General features: G+C 52.3%; 1 protein-coding gene and 1 long non-coding RNA gene across 3 annotated transcripts in view; both read left to right on the plus strand.

Annotated features, from left to right (window-relative positions):
• LOC139102566 (uncharacterized) overlaps window positions 1–15469 on the plus strand; it is a 68070-nt gene that overhangs the window by 36502 nt on the left and 16099 nt on the right. The gene's annotated exons all lie outside the window — the stretch shown is intronic.
• Toll-7 (Toll-like receptor 7) lies at window positions 232–6995 on the plus strand. Its single transcript, XM_070656544.1, has one exon. It carries the CDS (start codon window positions 1015–1017, stop codon window positions 5341–5343), a length of 4329 nt encoding a protein of 1442 aa, XP_070512645.1. The 5' UTR covers window positions 232–1014; the 3' UTR covers window positions 5344–6995.

Below are 15469 nucleotides of genomic sequence, written 5' to 3' on the forward strand. Positions count from 1 at the left end.
CTCTCTTTTGCGTTGAAAGGAAAGAAAGGGTTTTTTTTTTTTTCGAAAGAATTTGTAGGTCGAACGATCGTCTTGAAACAAACTTCTCTGCGACGGTCGTGTCCAGGTCGGATTCGACCGACCACGCCGCACTTTCCTGGCGACCACTAGCAGGTGGTGCCACCTAAGGCCGTGGGGGCGGGGGTAAACCGGGGACCGCAACGGTCGAGAATGCCGATGATGCGCGTTCAGGCGCTCGCGGGGTTCAGTGCTAGTGCTCGATGCGAGGCGAGTGCGCGGGACGGTGCAGTACGAGGGCTCGCGCTCGTACGGGCCTGTTTTCGTTTGATAAGTCGGTGGAGCTTTGCGGCTGCCGTCGTGCGCGATCGTGGTGGTGAATAATCGGGGGCTGATCTTTTGCAGCCGCGGTGAAAGAACGTAATATGGGCGCCGCGATATCCCGCGGGATCGAACGCTTGGGGTAGAAATTTGACAGCGGAACCGTTCGAAATTTTGCGAGCCCCGAGAAGGACAAGGAAGCATCTTCGTTTTGCCTAGCTGTACGGGGGAGAAGGTGACGAACATTTTCGCGGAAGCGCGGGTAAACGGTGCTGCGATTCCGGGGTGGCCTCGCGGCGGTGGCCAGCCCGCGGATAAAGGGCGAGGGAAATGGGCCGCTCCGCGTTTGATACGTGATACGAGGTGCGTGAGCGTGCGCGCGCGCGCGCGCGCTCCCTTCCTTCCCTCCCCCCTAGTGCGGAGCAGCCCGGCGCGGGTGTATGTGGCGCGTGTGCGTGTGTCGCCGTCGGCCTCCTCGTCCACCCCCGTTGTCGTCGCCGTCGTGCCGAACCGCGGGTTTGTGTGCCGCCCGAACACGCGTGTGCGTTACGTGAATGAAAAAGGAAGAAGGGGGTGAGCCGCCCGTTACCCCAAGATTGCCGAGGCGAACGTCGTCGTGGTGATCGTCGTCGCCGTTGCCGCCGTCGTCGCGACTCGACGTCGGGAGCGCGCGGGCTCGGGCCGCCCTTCGTGAAAATGCAGCGCGACGTAGCCGTGGCGTGGGGTGGTGTCGTCGCGACAACGACGACAGCGGCGGCGACGATGGGGTCGTTGACGATGTCGCTGATAACGTTCCTGTGGGCAGCGTCCCCAGGGGGACCCTCGGGCACGCTGTCCCCGATGTCGGCGCCGGCGGTAGCCACGGCGAGCGTAACCACCCCGTACCGTCGCCTGCTCGCGGCGACGCTCCTCCTGCTGTTGCTGATGTCGATGCACCCCGGCCTGGCCGCGGCCGCCTGCCGCTGGACTACCGAAGCTGGCAACGACACCCGCTCGGCGGATTGTGCTCTACGTGTTCTCGACACCACAGCGATCACCGCTCTTACGCCGTCTCTCGACGGGGCGCTCAAGCTGCGGATTCGCTGCAGCGACGTACATCATTTCGAGAGCAGCTTCAACAACCAAACTTGGCAGCGCTTAACCGGCTTGCACGAGCTCCACGTGCACGGCTGCAAAGTACTTCGCGTTCCGGAGAACGCGTTTCATCATTTGCCGGAGCTCAAGCGGCTGGTCGTACAAACTTTCAATGCCGCCTGGGGTGCCGGAAGACACCTCGAATTCGCCCCGAGCTCGTTCCACGGTCTACGCGAGCTTCATACCCTCGAGATCATCGAGAGCAACGTTCTCGCGTTGCCGCCCAGACTGCTCTGCGAACTGGATAACCTGCAGACTCTCAACCTCACCGGAAATCGTATCCGCGACGTCGACGACATCGGTTTAACTGCACGCGCGGACCTTAACGACGCCGTTTGCCGCGCGGACATTCGAATTCTTGACTTATCGCGTAACGAGCTACGACGGCTGTTCGACGACGGGCCGCTGGTGGGCCTGCGGCAGCTTCAAGAGCTGCATCTGCAGCGCAACGCGATCGTCGAAATCGACAAGAACGCGCTGAACGGACTCACCGTGCTGCGCACGTTTAACGCCAGCCACAACGCGCTGAGCTCTTTGCCCGAGGATCTCTTCAAGAGCACGCGTGACCTGCGAGAGATACACCTGGCGTACAATGGCCTACGCGACTTGCCGCACAGCGTTTTTACGCAGCTGGAGCAGCTGCTGGTGCTCAATCTGGCCAACAACCGACTCACCAGCGACCACGTCGACGAGACTACTTTCCTCGGTCTGATTCGCTTGATCGTGCTCGACCTCTCGTACAATCAGCTGACGCACATCGACGCGCGGATGTTCAAGGATCTGTTCTTCCTGCAAATTCTCGATCTGCGCAACAACTCCATCGACCGCATCGAGAGCAACGCCTTCCTGCCGCTCTACAATCTTCACACGCTCGAGCTCTCCGACAACAAGCTCCATACCATAGGAGCGCAACTTTTCAACGGTCTGTTCGTGCTGAACCGCCTAACGATGTCCGGGAACTCGATCTCGAGCATCGACACTTTGGCGTTTCGCAACTGCTCCGACCTCAAGGAGCTCGATCTCAGCGGCAATGAGCTCACCGCCGTGCCGGACGCGTTGCGCGATCTCGCCTTCCTCAAGACTTTAGACCTGGGTGAAAATCGGATCAGCGAGTTTCACAACGGCTCCTTTCGCAACCTGCACCAGCTCACCGGTCTACGTTTGATCGGCAACGACGTCGGAAATCTGTCGCACGGAATGCTTTGGGATCTGCCGAATCTTCAGATATTGAATTTAGCTCGGAATAAAGTGCAGCACGTGGAAAGACACGCATTCGACCGCAACTTAAAATTAGAGGCCATTCGTTTAGACGGTAACTTTCTATCGGACATTAACGGCGTGTTCACCAGCATCACCAGCCTCCTGCTATTAAATCTGTCGGAAAATCACATAGAGTGGTTCGATTACGCCTTCATCCCCGTTAATCTCAAGTGGCTGGACATTCACGGCAACTTTATCGAAAGTCTCGGCAATTATTACAAAATTCGCGACTCTAAGGTGAAAACTTTAGACGCCAGCCACAACCGCATTACCGAGCTCTCGCCGTTGTCCGTGCCGGACAGCGTCGAGCTGTTGTTTATTAACAACAACTACATCAACACCGTGCGATCGAACACGTTCGAACACAAAGTGAATCTCACCCGGGTTGATATGTACGCGAACATGATCGAGAGGATGGAGCTGACGTCGTTGCTGCTGACGAAGGTACCGGAAAATAAACCGCTGCCGGAGTTCTACATCGGGGGCAATCCCTTCAACTGTAATTGCTCGATGGACTGGCTGCCGGCCATCAATAATCAAACTTCGACGCGAGAATATCCGCGCGTCATGGACCTCGACAATGTCATGTGCCGTACTTCCGGGCCGCGGGGAGTCGCGATCGTTCCAGCTTCGACCGCGCGATCGGAACAATTTCTCTGCCGTTACGAGGCGCACTGTTTCGCCCTTTGTCACTGCTGCGATTTCGACGCCTGCGACTGCGAGATGACCTGTCCGGCCGGCTGCAAATGTTACAACGACCGCACGTGGAATACGAACGCGGTCGACTGCTCGGGACTCGGAGTCGAAGAAATTCCACGAAGAATACCAATGGACGCCACCGAAGTTTACCTAGACGGCAACGTGTTGCGCGAGCTGCAAAACCACGTATTCATCGGGCGTAAAAACATGCGGGTGTTGTACGTGAACGCCAGTGGCATCGAGTCGATCCAGAATCGCACCTTCAACGGCCTCAACAACTTGCAGATTTTACATCTCGAAGATAATCGGATACGCGAACTGAAGGGCTTCGAATTCGAGCGGCTGTCACATTTACGCGAGCTTTACCTGCAGAACAATATGATCGGTTTCATCGGCAACTTGACGTTTTTGCCGCTCCGGTCGCTCGAAATTCTTAGACTGCACGGCAACCGGCTGGTTACTTTTCCGGTGTGGCAAGTCACCTTAAATGCTCGACTGATTGAGCTGTCGCTCGGTGGGAATCCGTGGTCGTGTCGCTGCAAGTTTTTGCAAGAGTTATCATCCTGGGTATCGGATAATGCCCACAAAGTTATCGATGCCGGCGACGTGTGGTGTTACTACGGCGGTGACGCCAGGCCGTCTTTCCGGCGTCGTTTAAACGTAAACGAAACCGCCTGCTCGGATTATTTCGCTCAAGGCGGCGTCATCGAGAGCATCATGGTGTCCGACTATTTACCGCTAGTGGCTGCCACTCTTTCGGCCATCATCGTTCTTCTGGTGATTATAGTGCTCGCCTTTGTGTTCCGCGAGCCGGTCGGTGCCTGGGCTTACTCCAAGTACGGATTGCGATTTCTACGGACAAAATCGGGGAAAGCTGCGACTACTGCGAACCTCGGACCCACGGCCGCAATCGCCGCGGGTTGCTGCGACGCCGATCGCGATCGGCTCTACGATTGTTACGTGTGTTACAGCCCGAACGACGAAGATTTCGTTCTACATTCCCTGGCGGTCGAGCTCGAACACGGCGCGGCCGGTCTGAGACTCTGTCTTCATCATCGGGATCTACCTTGCGTGTTACGCGCCTCCGCGCCCGCCCCGGCCGTCCTCGAGGCAGTAGACGCTTCTCGACGCGTGTTGATTGTGCTCACTCGTGATTTTCTTCAGACTGAGTGGTCGCGTTTCGAGTTTCGCGCAGCGTTGCACGAGGCATTGCGCGGCCGTGCATCCCAGCTGATCGTCATACAAGCCGGCCACGTTGGCACCGAGGTTGAGCGCGATCCCGAGCTACGGCCGTACCTGAGAACAGCGGCGCTCATCCTCACGTGGGGCGAGAAGAGGTTCTGGGAACGATTGAGATACGCGATTCCGTCGTCCACGACGACCGCGATTATCGCGACCAGCACCACTACCACCACCACCGCCGTCGGCGACATATCCATCGAAAGCAAGTCCTCGCCGCTGGTTTACAAGCGCAATATCAATACCTACACGTTGGACGGCGGAGTCGGCAGTCTCGAGAAAACCGGGATATCGACTCTGCGTGGCGGTCAACGTGCTGCGCTTTTCAAGGACGCCTCGTCGGCGCTGATGCTGCAACACGCGCCGCCGGCCTACTCGTGTGGCGGGGCCCCGCTCGCCCCGATGCTGTCGCAGCAGCAGCCGCAGCCGTTGCCGCCGTCGTCGTCGCCAGGGCAGCCCAGGTTAACCGTCAATCACGCCTACCGGGACGCGGTGCCAGGCAATAATCTCGTCACGACCACCGCCAACCCCGCCAACTGCGGCGTTAGCGAGGACCACAGAAGACCGCTGTCCGAGCACATTTACTCATCCATCGACTCGGATTACTCCACCCTCGAGAGAACCGCCTGGAGACAACAGCAGCCCCCACCCCCGCCACCCCCGCCCACCTCTGGACAGGCCTACCTGGTTTAGCTCCCTGTAAAAAACTTCGGTATTCCCGCGTGGGATCTCGGAGCTCTCAACTCAAGTGCGATAACTGCGAGCGGAAGTCGCTCGTTTCCAAAAGGTTGTGCTGGTTCTCGTGTTCGTCCGCACGACGCACGGTCACGGGCTCCGACGAACTATGAATTCTTAGAGACTTTGTGCGCGCGTCGAGCCACGAACCTCCGCGAGATTCGTGTACATAATTCGGAGACGTCGTCGCAGAGGACGAAAGACAGAGTGTTTGCATATCATAATTATCTTTGGAAGTTCCGGGGATGTCTGTTGCGATAACGATTGCACCAGTTTCCTTCTTTGCTCAACGAAAATTTCGATTTTTTTCTGAGTGTGTGAACAACGTTTTTTCTTATTTTTATTTGATCTGTTTTATTTCTTTTTTTTTTCTGTTATTTCTGCATTTAATTTTTTTTTTCCCGTCTTCCTTTACTCTGCGTGTTTGATGTAAGAAGTCTTTCGGCCTACCCTCTTGTCGTTTGTTCCTTTATCGGGGCGCGCACCCTCTATATAATTACGAATTTCTAAATGTCTTACGAAAATACGTTTTGTTCTGGTATACAAAGTGTCTTGGATCTCTCTTATATACAGAACTGCTTTTGATAAAAAATCTATCATCCAAACTGTGATAATTTCTTACATTAAATTCTTTACGATTAAAACTCGCAATTTAGCACGCACAGATTAAGCTTTGAAAGCGCGAAAAGGTAATTGATTTAAGTATTCGAAAAGCTTAATGGTAAAAAGTATTTAATTTTCTATTCACAGCGTTTAACTTCGAGAGACGATCTCCGACGTTCATTTTCGATTCGGCATCTTCTTTCGAACGAGTTTGATTTAAAATTAAGTGTAAAAAAATATGCTTGTAATCCCGCTAAAATGCTCGGCACAAAATTCATACAAGAATCGACCGTTGTCGTAGCCGAAAATTCCGAGACTCTCTGTGCACCTCTGCGAATTCTTTTTTATTTTTTTTTTTTTTACTTTATGATGACTTTTCAGCAAACGCACTCAAGGATCTCAAAGTTCACGCGCGAATCGTCCCTTTCGCGGCGGCGATTTCATCCCTATGTAAATACTTTCTACTTACGACGAATCCGTGTAAATAATGCTCTTTACTACGCAAGTACGCGCCCGTGTACGTATGTACATTGTACATATACATCCATGTAATTGACATACGTCGCGTTTCGACGTCTTCACCGCGTAATAGGATCATGATGCTAGCTTTGACTCTGAAATTCTCGACTAGGTAGATAATTTTTTGTAATTTTATATGTCCTCGAAAAGAAAAAAAAAAAAATTTGGGGAAAGGAAAATGTGAATGAGTAAGGAAGAAAGAGAGTGAGAAAAAAAAAAGCGATGGAAAGACGATTGTATGATATGTAAATATGTATATTGAGCATACACTCTTTATCGCCGCGCCTCATGTAAGATACAATTCGCTGCGTGAAAGAGAAGGCAAGAATCGAAGAGTGAGAGAAACAAAAAGCGTGGTGCATGCGCTCGCGCGATCCGGCGATGGTTCAAGTCCGCGCGAGCGTTTGCGCATGTGACGTGAGACTTAACTGTATACTTTTGATTTATTTAAATCATGTGAATAAATTTATAAAATATGTTACTATTCATCTTCGCAGTACACGCTTTGATATCTCGATTCTGGCGGCGGCCGTCGTCGAGCCCGTTTTGAAGAGGCCCGCAATTTATCACGGCGAGTCATTTGGAAATTGAAATCCCGCAGTTTTAACTCGACGGCGCGATCCCTCAAATGCGTTAATATTATTTCGCGGCGTCGATCGGGAACTCTATATTGACGGCGCCTGGGAAAATGAAATTGCGATATTATATTCACACGGAAGATGACACGGTTGAAAATAAGAAAATAGAGAAACCTAATTGCGCTTGCGTCGGCGTGCGGTCGCAACGTGAGATCGGGGTAACGTAACACTTTTTCCCCTCCTTCTGTTCAGCGGCGTATTTACAGTTTGGCGCGTAAAATTAGATTCATCCGTTCTGAATTACGAAATTCCCGAAATGGGCTCTTTCCTCGAGGGCCGCGTGCCGAAATTACATAAGTACAGTTTCCATAAGCAGCGAGCTTACGCGGGAACACGAGGACCACGTGTTCCCTCGAATCACGACGGAAAGGAGAATCTTTCTTTGGCGGCGCAAGTTGGAGGAGTCCTCTTTTTTTTTTTTTTCTTTTCTCTCTCTCTCTTTTTCGCCCCCCGCGCGCGCGCCTAGTTGCGGCGAAAATTCGGATCGATCGAGAGAAAGAGAGACGGAGAAAGGGAACTTATTTCCATATGGTAATTTCGCGCTACGATTGGTTAAAATATTCGCGCAAATGCATTATCCGAGCGTGCGGGCCGCGGAGCGGCGGGGCGGGGCGGGGACGGGGAACGGAGAGCGAGCGAGCGAGCAGGGTGTGTGCAACCGTGTTGTTTCCCACACAGCACCGGCTTTCTCTCTTTCTCTTCGTTGTTACCTATATATCGCGGCGCGCGGCCGTGTGCCAGCTATATAGACCGCGAACGGAACATTGATCCTAGTCAGCGGCGCCGCGCACTCACTGCACACCATCTGCACACTTACATTATTAATGCGCCTACGACCGCCACCGCACCGTGGCCCTGCACCCCGCGCGGAGACGACGTATGTTTTCTGTTGTTCGCAAAATCTTTCTGCGACCGAGTGTAAACACTCGGGAATAACGCGAGCGTGGGTTTAACTACAACGAGCGGCGATTCCGCAGCCTCGTTCAAATCTCTCTAAATTTTTAACGGGAATAATTTTTTTTTTTTTTTTTTTTTTTTTTTTTAATCCGAAAGTTTTTCCCCCGCGACTCGTGAAACGAATTTATCACGGGGTCGACGCTCGCCCCAACGAAGCGATAGAGAGCTTAATGCCGAGAATTCGAGGACTCGGCATGATTAATATCGCGAATTAAGCGGCGACGACTATAGACAAGACGCGTCTCATTCTTCAACTAATTTCGAGCGAAGTTTACTTCAGTTTTCGTTCCGACTTCGTTCCCCGGATGCTTTTTCGAGCCAGCGGAGCTTAATAAATTTATCAATATAGAGAACCGACGGAATCTTTTAATTCGAAACGCAGTTATTGAAACGTTTAAGAAGTGAAAACTTTTGTCTCCGGTGAAACGGCTTTCGATTACGAGCGCCGATACTGTCGGCGCACGGGAAACTCGCGAGATTTATTTTGCGTTCCACATCGGCCGATTACACTTGGAAAGAGAAATAATATTGCTCGCGCGAGAGGTAGAAGTCGGAGAGAAAATGTCGCGGGTGCGCGCTTAATGCGCGGTACTTTGTCTATGCGCATAATTATTGTCGAGGCTCCCGCATGTGACGCAAATACAAATCGCTGTCGCGGTGGTTGCGCCACGCAGGGACGCACGGATGAAAAGCACGCGTTACGATACTTTAAAGAAATATGGTTTCCTCTGCCGCGGCTCTCTCGCTCGCCGCGTTCTAGCGCAAGTGGCCGCGCGCTCGGAACCAGTTTGCCCGCCTCGCTATGGAATGTAAGGACGGCTGTAATTATTTGCAGCGCGTAGAGCCGCTGGCCACCGCGATCGGATCTAGGCGTGCAGAATCGCCGCTATGATCCCGCGATCTTCTTGCGGTATATCTCGACGGGCCGCTTGTCCCGATTTCCATCCGCCGTCATCTTTCCGCGATAGGCCCCCCATCTCCCTCCTCCCCCCATTGTGTCCGACAACGCCCGCTCGCCTTTCCCTCCTTCTCCTCCCCTCGCCCTCTCTTTTCCGTTATCGGATCCGCGTCGTGGAACAGAGATCCACGTAATTCGCGCATAGTTCGCGGGGCAACTCGTGCCCGGCACTTCGCGACTAAGTTTAAATTATTTCTCCAGTCCGGAATTCATCTCCTCGAGACGCACCTGCGCAGCTGTCTGGTGACCCTTAATTACTCGCGCGACGATGCACTCGGAGCGTCAAATTGCAGAAACGCGAGCGGTCCGCGCGTCGAGGCACCGGGCACTTTTTATTCTCCGCATTGCGCGAGGCGAGTTAAAAATTCATACTAGCCCGGCGAGACTTTCACCGCGAAGCTTGTTCCCGGCGATCTCAACGATTGTTAAGAGCGGAGAGATCTAAGAAAATTCTCCCGGCATAATATTTCTTCGTTACGCCGCGTTCGCGTTCGTCTTCTCTTTCCGCCGTGGGAGAAATCGATGCCGTAAGAGGAAAAGTTTCTTTGAAAAATCTCATCACGGCGGACCTTTCGACGCCATTGACATTCATCGCGCGAAAACGATAATTACGCGAAACGATAATGCCGCGGCGTGATCTCGATTTCGCGCCGGGGAAGCGGGAGAGTCCGCGATAATGCGGCCTGAGCGTCCTCGAGACTCGCGAGAGCACCTTTCACCGGGAAAAGGGTGGATGCCGCGCGTCGGCGTCAAGTTCGTTATTTGGGTCGTTCTTGCGAAACGCTATTCAAGACCCCGTCGCGCGGCGGCTCGCCGGCCTTGACGAACGATTTCAGTGGCGTAATCGGCGACAAGTCCGGTCGGTTCGAGAGGATGCACACCTGTCCTTCGGCGAATGCGCTGAATCTCTTCAGCCGAGCTCTCGGTCTACGAAGATTCTTTCCAATTAAAATCCACGCTCGTACCTCGGGTTTTACAACCACGGGCGAAATAATTAAAATCAGAAATCTTATTCAAAGTATATGTTTATTTACGACCGCGAGTGATGCGCTCGCGCTGAAAAGGACCTCTTAACGCCAACGTGACACGAAATAACACGCGATAATGTCCCGTTTACGAGCTTCGTAGTTAACAGTGGTTTACGTTCGCGACAGTTATACGTATTACACAGGATGTCGTGGGTGGGAAGGACAGTTAACGCCGCGAGTACACGAACGCGGCGGCGGTGGGCAAAAGCGCGCTGCAACCTGGTCGCTCACCTCTCCCATCAGCCAGCCCGTCCAAAGGAGGTAACGAGAACCACCCGTTTACCCTTCCCGAACGGCTAATCGAAACGACCGATGTCGCGACATGTAAACCTTCTCGGCTGTGTACACCTCGGACGGTCCGGGCCCACGTAACCCGATAACGTCCTCGAGATAGCCAAATTCGTTTTCGATTCGCCTTCGCTGCATCCCCGGAGTTGCTTCGATCGCCACGCCGGGCATATACGATCCACGAGAGAAAGCAAGAGAGAGGAGAGAGAGAGAGATCTGGTCCCGATTCTCTGAAGGTGCTCTGTGCCGCGCCAGCTAAATCGTTTTTACGAGCGCTCCCCGCTCAAAGCCGGCCGGGGGCAAAAGGGCGAAAAAGGAAAGGGCACGAAAAGGAGCAGGGTAAAAAAAACTTTGCGTACCTACCTATCTACCTACCTACCTACCTACCTACCCGACGAGGACGCGCGCGCGCGTTAAAATCCTCGTCCGCGTGCTCCTAACACGCTCGAATAAGCAACGAGGGCCGGTGGACGCCGGGCCTCCGCTCGCGGAGTCGCTTTGCGTGTAACGCGCCGCGGCCTCGCATACGCGGATACACGTGTACGTGCACGCGCTCACACGCGAGCGTCGCTCTCTCGTGGCGAGGCGAAGTCGAGCGAGATATCGTTGGCGGGTTTTGTGACTTGCGTGACGACTGCCATGTTTGCAGAGAGAGAACTTTAGCGCGCGACTCGTTGCCCCGCGTGCCCCGTTCTCGTGATATCTCCCGCCTGCTCGCCCCCTATTCCCGATGGTCCCCCGCGCGTCGCCCCCGACCACCTGCGCCATCGCGCTAGTTCACCCCGCACGCATGCAACATAGTCGCCCTCCCGCGGGCCCCGCTGCTCCCTCCCCCCCCCCGGCCGCTCTTTCCGCCTCTGCACATCGTGCACACGTCAAGTTGCATCCCCTTTCGCCCGCCCCTCCCCTCTGTTCCCGCACCCGCTTAAGCGTACCGGTGAACCCGGTAATTTCGCGAAAACTGCCACCACCGTCGTCACTGTCGTGGCGACCTCGTTTCTCGCTCCTTCCTTCTGCCACTCTCTCGTTTTCTCATAATAAACTCGCCTTTCTTTGTCGATTTGACTGTCGATCTTTTCCCCTTTCGCTGTCCCCCCCGCGCGCCCTTTTAACGATACCGTGAGTTACTACGACACGCCGTTACAGAGTTACCCCTAGGCGAACCGAGCGTGCACCCCACGTGTCTGCACGCGAACCTATATTGCACCACACCTCGCCTGGCGTCGGGGAACAATTTTAAGGGCTGTTCGTCCCCGTGGAGAGCCGCGAGAAGCATGACCCCGGCGCGCAGATCGTCCTTTCGCCTCTCTAATTCTATTAAAAGATTATTGTCCATCCTCGATAAGACGTCGTTCTTATCGCGAGAACGCTCGATCTCGCAAACGTCCCCCGGCTTCCCTTCCGACAAACACTCGATCGCTTGCACGGAAGGTGTACGCCTCTCGTACGTCTTCGTTCGCCTAACCGCCCGCTCGTACGCGGCCACCATCGATGGCCCTTTACAATTAATCAGTCGCGCGAACCGCTCGGATAAGAACCACGCACGTACGCGGCCGCGAGGGGGTGAAACGTCGTGAACATGGGCGTCGCGACTTGATCTCGTTTCTCTCGAGAAAATGGAAAAAAAAGAAAAAAAAATTAAAATTAAAAATATATATGTGACTTAGTCCTTAAACGGTACACTGTCTGGCTATTTCTTTCCGTTTATATCTCGAGATCTAGTTTCTGTATAGATACTACAGTATTTTTCTTTTAATCGATACTCGAGGTTTATAAAAGAAAAAATATATGAAGAACACTTAAAACGTTCTAAAATTAAAAAATTGGCAGTTACCGTAACTCGGTGTTCCGTTTGCGAATTAACGTCGCAGCGTTTAAAATTTATCATTATTTTATTCTGGTCAACAGTCTTTTCGTTCGTTTCGACGTCGCGATCCAAGGCTTAGCGCCTCGAAATAACGAAAGCAGATTCCATGCAAGAACAATTCTGCGCCTCCAACTTTCGCGCCTCTTGGGTAATTATAAATATACCGTGCGCTTATGTAACATTTTCTTCAAGCATAACGTTTATTCCTCGTTTCGTCGGCGCTTCGTCAAACGTTACGATGAGCTAAAAAAAAACCGAGGGATTTACTCGAATTCTCGTAGAAATTACGCGCTTTTTTGGTACCTACTTATCAAAATATTGTATACATTATATATATATATATATATATATACATACAATATATATATATAATTTATTTATGTAAAACACACGCACGTATTTTCTTTATTTATCCGCCGACCGGCTGTCAAATGCAAATTCTGCGCTAAGTAAGGAAACTCCCGCAAATTCCTTGACGAAGTTTCCTCAGCATGTGCACCCGTCGTCCTCCCCCTTGCCCCTTGCCCCCTTCCTGTCGGCCGCCGTCGGAGAAACCTCGTCGCGGCGCCCATGTTCATACATAGGTGGGCGAACGAGGCGGCGATCTAAACTGGAAGGTTCCGCGCTGCGTGACCTGTCACCGTGAGCGTTGCTAGATTTATATGCGGACGCTAACTTGTCGCATATTTACCCCCTCGTCGAGTTGTTGCCCGCTCCGACCCTCCTAGCGCAACCCTTGCCAGCCTTCGCGAGCCTGTCTGTCCGACGTACCCTCGCCCTACGAGCGTCTTGCCTCGTAGCGCGAAATTTGCCCGACGTACAAGAAGGGCGGAATATCCCAGCCCTTAACAAGCGAAAACCGATACAAGCTATCATTTTGTCGTTTAAGAATCGTCTGGACTTTTTTTCTTTTCTACGGAAGAATTCGGGACTGGACAATGGAAGTCTGAGAATGAACAAAGTTAAACGCCCGTGCCTACGTCGGCGTGGAATCAAGAGGAACATGATCGGGAGGGATCACCTCTATTATTTGCCTCTCCCTTTCTTTCTTCGCTTTTCCGAGGCCGCCGCGACGCAAGGGAGACTAACAAAACCTTTTCGTCTTTTCGTTATTTTCATCCCTTTTAAGCCGGTCGAGCGTCAGACTGTGCAGCTCCCTCGCCCCACGGTGACAAAATCCGACAAGGTCCAACAAGGCCCCGCCAGATGAGCCTCACATTTTTATTGTCGTGAAATCATCTTTTTTTTTTCTTCATTGTCCGCGTCACCGAAATCTGAGCACATCGTAATTACGACGACCTCGGCAAAGAAAATTAGCGTTATTAATAAAGGGCTGCAGGTGCGATGAATTAACGAACGCACGCTTTTTTTCTTCTACGACGAATGCGGTAAGGGGAGAAGCGAAGGAAAGACATCGTGTCAGATAACGAGATATTGTTACTTGTTAGAGCCGTATTTGAAAATAGGCAGGGGAAACGGGAGACCTAACACATTTCGGGGAATTATGTAAATGGGATCTTGTAAAACCTAACTCCCCGCGGGTTTCTCGCCCTTCCGGCGGGATAAAGTTCGGCGCTAGCGTTCGCGGAAGGGCTCGCGAAGTAGAGCGCGGATTCATCAGAGGCGCGTCGACTTTCGTTTAAAACTTAAGTTTTCCCGTGGAATCCGCGAAATTATAATTCCACGGAGTGTTTGTTCCACGCGGCGTCTTCCCCGCGTCTCTTATCGCGAGCGCGCGAGGGAAACGGTTTGTCGTCCTCCGTCCATTTCCCCTCCCCTCCCCTCCCCCCGCGACGTCTTATTTTCGCTCAAGCAATTTTTCATAACGCCTTCAATTTTTCATCGCCGTTTCGTTTCAACCGCCCGACGCTTTCGTGCCCGCGCGATCAAAGGGACAAATCTGGAACTCCGGCGCGCACTTCGGCAGGGCGCCCTAAAGCGCCGTCTTATCTACATTATCGTTCCCCGTGGGTACTTTAACGTGAATAACGTGACAGGGAACGTAACGCGACACTCGCGCGTCTCATCATTCTTACACGCTCCCGCGTCTAAATAAGATCGCTTACGCTCGCACTTTCTTCTCGCCCGTTTTCGCGAGGATCGGCGACGACGCGTTTTGCGCTGACGTGTTCAAAACGCAACATCGGAATTCCGCCGCCTCCGAGACCATTTCCGCGGCGATTCGAGACGTGGAAATTGAAAAGCGCGAGTCGGAATCGAGCGTGCAACAATTTTATTTATTAAAATCTTTCTGACGCCGCCGGCAGCGACGACGGCCATGGCTGAATGCACGCGGATTTATTCAACGTTTATTCACTTCGAATTAAATGTAATTAATTAATTTCATTTAAAATTACATTTAATCGCACGCAGACTTTATTAATAACGGTCCAGCGCGAGTAACTTTCGGTTCGAATTTCAAAGAGCGGCCGTGACACCCCGATTCTTGATTTGAACCTTTAAATTACCGCTTTTTAATCGAAATATCGAGCGCAGTTGCGCGTAAATGGTGCTTTGCGTATTCGCGGATGCCGTTAAAAAAATATATATAAAAAATGAAATAAAATAAAATTATACGTTATTGTTCCGATGGCCGCTGCATGCGTGCTCGAAAAGATACACGCCCGATTACACTGTTCTGCTCGCTGCGATATTCACAAATTTGCGAAACGACTCGCCGTGCCGTTTTAGCTGACGGCTTCGGTGATCGATATCGCGAGTCACGATAAAAACCGCTGTCGTGGAAGTGACCTAAGCGTCACTCGGGTATCGATGAAAATTTTCTGAGTCACTTCTGAGTCGGGCGTTCGACTCGGGGGACCGAAGGGCGGTAAAGAAAAAGAGACGAAGGGGGACGGGAGATCTACGACACGAGGGACAAGGGACAAGCGAAGGGATGACGAAACAAGGCGGTTCGGGCATCGATGGAGGGTACCCTTTAGAGGGGATACTTTCGCCTCTCGGTCGGGTTGATGTCGTGACAAAAAGAGAGGAAAAAAAAAAAAAAAGAAGAGAAAGAAGAAGAAGAGCCGGGCTCTCTCTCTGGATTCCGTTCCGATTTTCCGGCTACCGTCCTCGTCATCGTTCAATCCGGTGATACGTATCTTCTCGTGAGGTAGTATGTGTGTGTTTTCGCACACTTATGTGCGCCCAGAGCGTCATCCGAAAACGACGTAACTGGAAGATTTATTAAATTTATTGAGTTTGTACAATACTTGATAACAAC

The sequence above is a fragment of the Cardiocondyla obscurior genome, linkage group LG05 (genome assembly GCF_019399895.1).
Source record: "Cardiocondyla obscurior isolate alpha-2009 linkage group LG05, Cobs3.1, whole genome shotgun sequence".
NCBI classification, from domain to species: domain Eukaryota; kingdom Metazoa; phylum Arthropoda; class Insecta; order Hymenoptera; family Formicidae; genus Cardiocondyla; species Cardiocondyla obscurior.